This window comes from Pipistrellus kuhlii, unplaced genomic scaffold (assembly GCF_014108245.1).
Source record: "Pipistrellus kuhlii isolate mPipKuh1 unplaced genomic scaffold, mPipKuh1.p scaffold_m20_p_34, whole genome shotgun sequence".
Taxonomy (NCBI): Eukaryota; Metazoa; Chordata; class Mammalia; order Chiroptera; family Vespertilionidae; genus Pipistrellus; species Pipistrellus kuhlii.
Genome location: NW_023425534.1, coordinates 4,067,400 through 4,074,683, shown reverse-complemented (window position 1 = coordinate 4,074,683; position 7,284 = coordinate 4,067,400). Strand labels below are relative to the sequence as shown.

The following is a 7,284-nucleotide window of genomic DNA, read 5'->3' as shown; positions in this document are numbered from 1 at the left end:
TATACAATCAATAAAATATACTTCTTTTTTTTTTTTTAAAGATAAAAAGAGCCGAAACCAGTTTGGCTCAATGGATAGAGCATCGGCCTGCGGGCTGAAAGGTCCCAGGTTCGATTCGGTCAAGGGCATGTACCTTGGTTGCGGGCACATCCCCAGTAGGGGGTGTGTAAGAGGCAGCTGATCAATGATTCTCTCTCATCGATGTTTCTAACACTCTATCCCTCTCTCTTTCTCTCTGTAAAAAATCAATAAAATATATTTTTTTAAAAAGATAAAAGGATTTGTACATTCAAAACAAAAAGATGGTAATATTGAAATCAATCACCTTCGCAATTTCTGATAAAGAGGGGGAAAAGTAAACCTGATTTAAATTTACTACTGATTTTCACCAAACTTTCAAGTTTCAGTTTATGAAACAGGATCCCAATTCCTCCCCCAGCTGCTGACACCCAGACGGCTCAGCCCCCGGGGGAAGCGCACGCTTCAGGCCGTGGTGGTTCTGGAGTTCGTGGCGGCCCTGTTTCTCTGCAGCGGCGCCAGGATGACCCCCACGTTCCTCTCCTCGCTCTCGGCGCTGTACAAATCGTGCTTCTCGATGTACTCTTGGACGAGATCCGGCACCAAGTAGCGGATGCTCTGGCTCCTGCGGAGGGCTCGCCGGATCTTGGTGGACGAGATGTCGTTGGTGATCCACTCGTTGACCAGGTGGATGTTGGCCTGGTGTCGCCACAGCACGTCCGACTCGTAGATGAACCTCTGAGCGTCGTTCCCAGCCCGGGTGATGCACACGAGTCCGTAGCTCCCCACGATGTTGGCGATGTCCTCGCGCTTCCACAGGTCGGGGACCCCGAAGGACTCCAGCAGATCCGCCCCGCACAGCAGCTTGACCCTGGGCACGTCTGGGACGAAGAAGAAAACACGGCGTCAGGGTTTGCTTTGTAATAACTCCCTCCGCCAAAAGGAATGGGTGTGTTTTTCTGGAAAGAAGGTTCCACTTTTTCCGATTCAGATTCTCAAGAGACGGAGGACAGCTGAGAAGCTCAGGACTCTGCGGGGGAGGGAGCTCAGGACGCCTCGCACCCCCCTTCCCTCCGTCAGCAAACGTACAAGGGCGTTTTCCAGGCGTCCCGCGTCCTGAATAGAAAATGGAACTAGGTCTGGCTGGTGTGGCTCAGTGGCTGAACCTATGAACCAGGAGGTCACAGTTAGATTCTGGTCAAGGGCGCATGCCCCGGTTGTGGGCTCGATCCCCAGTGAGGGGCGTGCAGGAGGCAGCCAATCAATGATTCTCTCTCATCACTGATGTTTCTATCTCCCTCCCCTTCCTCTGTGAAATCAATAAAAATATAGTATTTAAAAAAGAAAATGGTAATAGAAAGGGGCCTGCTCAGCTCTAGAAGCTTATCGGCTCCAGTCGGAACGTCCTGGGAAAACATGCAGACCTTTTCTCTGCGGCTCTAGCGGCTTCTTCTGACTAACTTCTGATCTTTGTTCCGTCCACTTCCTCTTCCGGCCAGGCCTCTCCAGCACAGGGGAGTCCCGCTGCTCGCCGCCACTGGCCTCCAGCTTCTCCTGGTGGTGTCTGTGAAACAACAAAATGACAGCACAGCCCTCTTCCTCCCAGAGCTCAACCACACATGGTCCCTCTGCTCGGCGGGCAGCCAGATGCCCACGGGCCTCGGGTCCAGCGCTGAAGGAGGTGATGGTAAAAACATTCAGCCGCCGGTACACCCGGTGCCCTGTCAGTCAGAATGGAGGCTGGCCAGGACACTGGAGTCCCCGGTCCCGGCCATCGGGAACGGAAAGCAAGGAAGATGCTGGGAGCACAACATGGCAGCTGTTCTATCCTCAGCTTTGTGTGTCTGGGTCATAACAACACGAGTGCACGTCATTGACTATGTGCAAAGCACAACTAAACCCTTTGCTTGGATTATCTGATTAACTGTTCTCAACACCCCATGCCATAAATAATAATAAATCATAATTATTGTCTTAGCTCGGGATGGTGTGGCTCAGTTGGTGAGAGCGTCATCCCATACACCAAAAGGTGGCAGGTTCGATTCCTTGTTAGGGCACATACCCCGGTTGTGGGTTTGATCCCTATTTCACTCTAACATCAATGTTTCTCTCTCGCGCTCAAATCAATAAAATGTTTTTAAATAATAATTATTCTATCAATTCTATTTTACAAAAATTCCATTATTATTATTTTCAAAATATTTTTATTTATTTCAGAGAAGAAGGGAAAGGGATAGGTAAAAACATCAATGATAAGAGAGAATCATTGACTGGCTGCCTCCTGCACGCCCCCTACTGGTGGGGGTTGAGCCCACAACCTGGACGTGTGTCCTTGGCTGGAATGGAACCTGGGACCCTTCAGTCCGCAGGCCGCCACTCTATCTACTAAGCCAACCCGGCCAGGACTCTATTCTATTTCATCCCCACTATGGAGGGGGAAAGCTCAAGTCCCAACTCCAGCGCCTAGCAGAGTCCCTGGGACATAGGAGACTTTTAATGACAACCTGATTGAGTGAATGTCTTGGCTATTATAAAGCCTGCATGGCTGCCACCATTACATCAGAGTTGCCTGTTATCCCCACTGAGAGGACACTGGCTAATTGGCCCAGGCTCATTTAGCTTGTAAGCAGCGGAGCCAGGATTTGAAATCTTGGCAGTCTGGTCCCAGAGCCCACACTCTTGACTTCTGAAGAGTGTGGCTTGACCTAGTAATGGAGAACCTCAATGCCACGGCTAAGGTCCTGGAGGGGACAAGTGCCCAAGGCCGAAAGGAAGGCCTACAGGCAGCACCTGTGTCTGGCTTCTTCTCCGCAGGACTTACAACTGTACAGTTACTCAATTAACATGAGCCACATTCATGGAGCAAACCCTGGGTCCTTGTGTCCCCTACCCCTTCCCTCCTGAATTCCTGAGCTAAAGGACAATATAATAGACAGCAGGCTGCTAGGAAGCCAGAGGGGGTGGGAAAGGCGGGGATGCAGAGCCTGGTGTCTGACAAGGTGTCGCCTGCAGCTCAGTGTCCAACTTTACCCAGAACACAGTGCCCGGGTCCTGGCCAACTCTACCCAGAATGCAGTGCCCGGGGCCTGGCAGCAGGTTCTGGGCGTGAGGGATATCCTGCCAATGAGGTTCACTCGTGATTGGAAGGAAGAAGGGAGAGAGGCCATCTTTCTGCAGCTGTGAAGCCGGATGAGTCATGTGACAGCATGAGCGAGGCGGCCAGACTGTAATCCGTGGTCCGGTCACCACCTCAGGGGACGGGGTGGTTGAACAGAAGGTGGTGGTAGCAAAGGCAGGAAGTTAGTTTCCTGAACTCTGGCTGTGGCTAAGGAGGTGTGACCTTGAACAAGCCCGACTCCCACTCCTCCAGCCCTTTCAACACTTTTGCCCAATCACCTAGGCCCATGGTGGGCAAACCGCGGCTCTCGAGCCACATGCGGCTCTTTGACCCCTTGAGTGTGGCTCTTCCACAAAATACCACGGCCTGGGCGAGTCTATTTTGAAGAAGTTTAAGTTTAAAAAATTTGGCTCTCAAAAGAAATATCAATCGTTGTACTGTTGATATTTGGCTCTGTGGACTAATGAGTTTGCCGACCACTGATCTAGGCCCCTTTCTGCTTAAAATATTCAATGTGATTTCTAGTTCCTGTTTGAATCCTACCTGACTTGGAAGGTTCAGAACTTTAAGGATGGACGTTGAGCAGAAAGGTTTTTCAGAAAGCCCTTCTATTTTATATTCAAGATAGCATTAAGTAATAACTAGATGTAACTCTGGTTTCTGATCCCTCACCTGGAACTGTCTGAAAGGCGTAAGACAGGTGTGTGACAAGCCTGTATGTTGTCATGGAAGCAGCACACAGACAGGTCTGTCCGTGACCCAGCATCATGGCTTCCCGTCCTGAATACCTGCCTCTCGGGAGGCTCATGGCAATGACATCACCTTACAACGCCGCCTTTCTCGCTTGGCACGGCCAGGCCAGCAGGCTTCCCTGCACGTTCGCTAACAGCCTCGCATAGTAACCAGCAAACACGTCAGCACACAATGCAAGACACATGTTCGGGAACACGCTGCCTGCTTCTGTGCTCCACGGCTGTGCAACGACCTCGCACGGGAACCGCACAGCCTCCGCCCTTCCAGCCCTGGGGACCGTGCTGGAAACCCGTAGCTCAGACACTGGCACCACGAACACGTGGCCCAACGCCAAGGAAGGCGCTGACCCACTCCCGGGAGCCCCCACGGCTGACCTCCCACAGATACCTGAGCACCTTCGCAGTCTCTACCCACTCCTTCTGCAGGCTCTCCCAGGTGTCCACCTCCACCCAGCCGGAGTTCTTGGTGGCCAGCTGTGCCATGACCACTCGGTGGTGCGCAGAGATGAGCCCTTTCTTCTTGTAGGCGTCGCCGACGGGAGAAATGATGCCTTTGATAACTCTGTATTTTCCTGGTAGAGAGTTCGGATCGACATGAGGCAGAACAAATTAAACTTTATGCACAGGAAATAGTATCACGATATGATTTTAACCAAATATCCCCTTTCTTATTTTTTTACATATAACAACTTGTAATGTTCATTCATTCGTAACTGTGGTAACATTGACAGCACATAGAACTGCTTTGTAAAATGCCTTAATCAAGTTGTACTGTCCACCTACAGTATAAAGAGCCCCATCTCCTCTACCTCTGATTGTTGGCACTAAGGAGTTTAAAAATGTTTGTCCATGTGATGGGAAAATTATACCTCATTTTTAATTTTAGTTTCTTGTTTATGAGTCTGAGCACCCACCCATCTATCAGCATAGAACGTGAGCATTTGTGTAACAAGATAAATCTCGCCTATGGAGGGAAGGAAGAAGACCCTCCCTGGCTGGGTCTGAAAATTAAACTGAGAAAGAGAAATGAACAGGAGGAGAGCACACGCATTTGTTTAATGTCAGCTTTACAGGACACGGGAGCCTTCATAAGGACGTGAAGACCCCAGGAAGCAGGTGAACCTGCGTGTTCAATGCTAGGTTTGCAGAGTAGACAGCCGTGGAGAAACAGGAAGGGGCAAAGAGCAGGAGGTAAGTGTAGCAAGCGGAGAAACTAAGGCAGGCTCCTCTACTCGGGTTCTTCCTGGCACCCCTTTGTTTGCGGAGGTAAGCATGTGCCTTCTACGAGGGTGTACGAGAGGGCGCCTCTCCTATAGGGTTTTGTGACCTGCTTCCGAGGAGAAGGGGCGGGGAGGTCCGAGTGACTGCCCTGATTCTGCAGGTTGCTCAAACTCCTTCGGCTCAAAATATCCAATATGCCCCGGGGCCATATTTGGGGATAGTGCTCTGAACGCCACCGCTGCTTTTGTGACTGTTCCTACCTGTTGCGTTCATGTGGTCCTTGGCCAGCTCAAACAGCCGGAGGTGCATGTTGGTGATCGGGTTAAAGGAGCCACAGGCGAGGAGAACCACCTCTGTCTTCTGGGGATTTTCCATGCTGGGACGCTGAAGGTGTTGATCTAAGTGGCACACTCTGGCACCTCCCGGGTTATCTGTCTACAAAGGAAAAGGAACACCAGTCACAGGCCTCTGACACCCTCTGTGCTCTCATTTCAAATACAATAGATGGGTCAGAATACTTGGCTTCAGTGACTGCTCCATGATTGTAAACGGTGGCCCCATTTCTCCATCCTTCCTCTCAGCGTGAACTTACAGCTCCTACCACAAAGGATCTCCTTCCCACGTTCTGTCACTTGCTTTGGCCAAAAGGATGTGGCAGATGTGACAGTATGCCAGGTGGGGCTCTGCACACTCTCACTTTCTTTCGAATTCTTGCCTCTGCCCCGAGACGGGCCCAGGCCTATTGGGGGAGGGTAACCCAGCACGTGAGAGTGCTGTACTCCCGCTGACAGACGGCACATGGGATGGGGTATGTGGAAGTTATGTGGCCGAGGCCAACATCCCACCCTGGTGTTAACGAGCCAAACCACAACCAGTGCAGATATGAGAGCCAGCCCAGGTGAGATTGGCTGAGCCTGGCCCGGGACAGCAAACCCACAGCTGACCCAGGCTCACGAGCAACCTGCCCTTCAAACCATTGTTCTGTCTCTAAGTCAACATGATCATATCACTTTCTGCTGAATAACAGTTTATACTCTACAAACTTCTTTTTTCATTCAAATTATTCCATTTGATATTTCCATAAACCTATGAAGTAATGGGAGACATGTGATCTGAAAATCTTATTAAGAAACTTTTACTAAATTAACTAGAGGCCTGTTGCAAGAAGATCCATGCAATAGGCCTTCCTTCCCCTGGTTGCTGGCACCAGTTTTCCTTTGGCACCCGGGACTCAGGCCTTTGCTCCAGCCACAGCAGAGAAGACAAGCCTCTTCAGCCTTCAGTCATCTTCAGTCTTTGCTCCATACCTGCATGTGCAAATTAACCCGCCATCTTTGTTGGGTTAATTTGCATACCCACTCCTGATTGGCTGTGGACACCAAAGAGGCATGGTCAATTTGGATATTTCTCTTTTATTAGTGTAGATAGAATGAGAAATCTCAGGTGACAGCCAGTAGCCATATCCTGCTTACCATCCCCTCCATCCAGTTCCCTAAAGCAATCCCAGCCAACTTTTTCAGCAATTTCTTTTGGTAGATTCGGGGGGGGGGGGGGGGGAGATAAACATCGATGTGAGACACATCAATTGGTTTCCTCCTACATGCCCTGACAGCGGACAGGGATCTAACCTGCAACCCAGGTACATGCCCTTCCCGAAGCATTGGCTGACACCAGCTGGGCAGAAATTATTTTCCATTCTGGATCCTCTAAATGTGACTTTTATTTTCTCCCCTGAAGCCTGTAGGATCTCCCTTTGCCCAGGGCTCTGAAATTTCTGTGATGCCCTGCGGTGCAGCTCTACTCTCCCCCACTGTGCTGGACACCGAGCAGGCCCTCTCCAGCTCAAAAGGCATCACCTTCCTTCCTGAAAACGCTTCCCGTGTGGTCTTCTGCCCCCCTTGGGAATGCCTGTTCTCTAGAGCTGAGGGGTTGGGTTCAGCTGGAGCCCGGTGTCCAGTCCCACCCATCTCAGGTTTCAGGTGCCTTTCCCCCAGGGAGACTGAGCTGGGAGCTGGGAGAACAGGACGCTGAGGTCAGGAGCGGATGCCCAGGGGAGCCGCCCGCTGCACAGGGAGGATGGAACAAAGAGCTCGAAGCACACCCCTTCCCTCTCACTTCCAGGCCTCGGGGACGCGCTCAGGTCCCCAGGGACTCCCAGGGGGAGGGCTCCGGAAG

The 7,284-nt window shown here is 51.1% G+C and overlaps 1 protein-coding gene across 7 annotated transcripts in view; it reads right to left on the bottom strand.

The window, feature by feature from the left end:
- Positions 1-369: 369 nt before the first annotated feature.
- Positions 370-7,284, bottom strand: part of NMNAT1 (nicotinamide nucleotide adenylyltransferase 1) — an 18,224-nt gene continuing 11,309 nt past the window's right edge. For 6 of the 7 annotated variants that reach the window (XM_036460800.1, XM_036460803.1, XM_036460805.2 and 3 more), the window contains 5 exons: positions 5,370-5,540; positions 4,277-4,460; positions 3,809-3,928; positions 1,443-1,582; positions 370-899 (listed from right to left, as the gene is read on the bottom strand). In XM_036460800.1, the coding sequence (XP_036316693.1) occupies positions 484-899; positions 1,443-1,582; positions 3,809-3,928; positions 4,277-4,460; positions 5,370-5,540 (1,031 nt within the window). In that variant the 3' untranslated portion in view covers positions 370-483. The remainder of the gene's footprint in view (positions 900-1,442; positions 1,583-3,808; positions 3,929-4,276; positions 4,461-5,369; positions 5,541-7,284) is intronic. The other variant, XM_045570602.1, reaches the window with a different exon arrangement.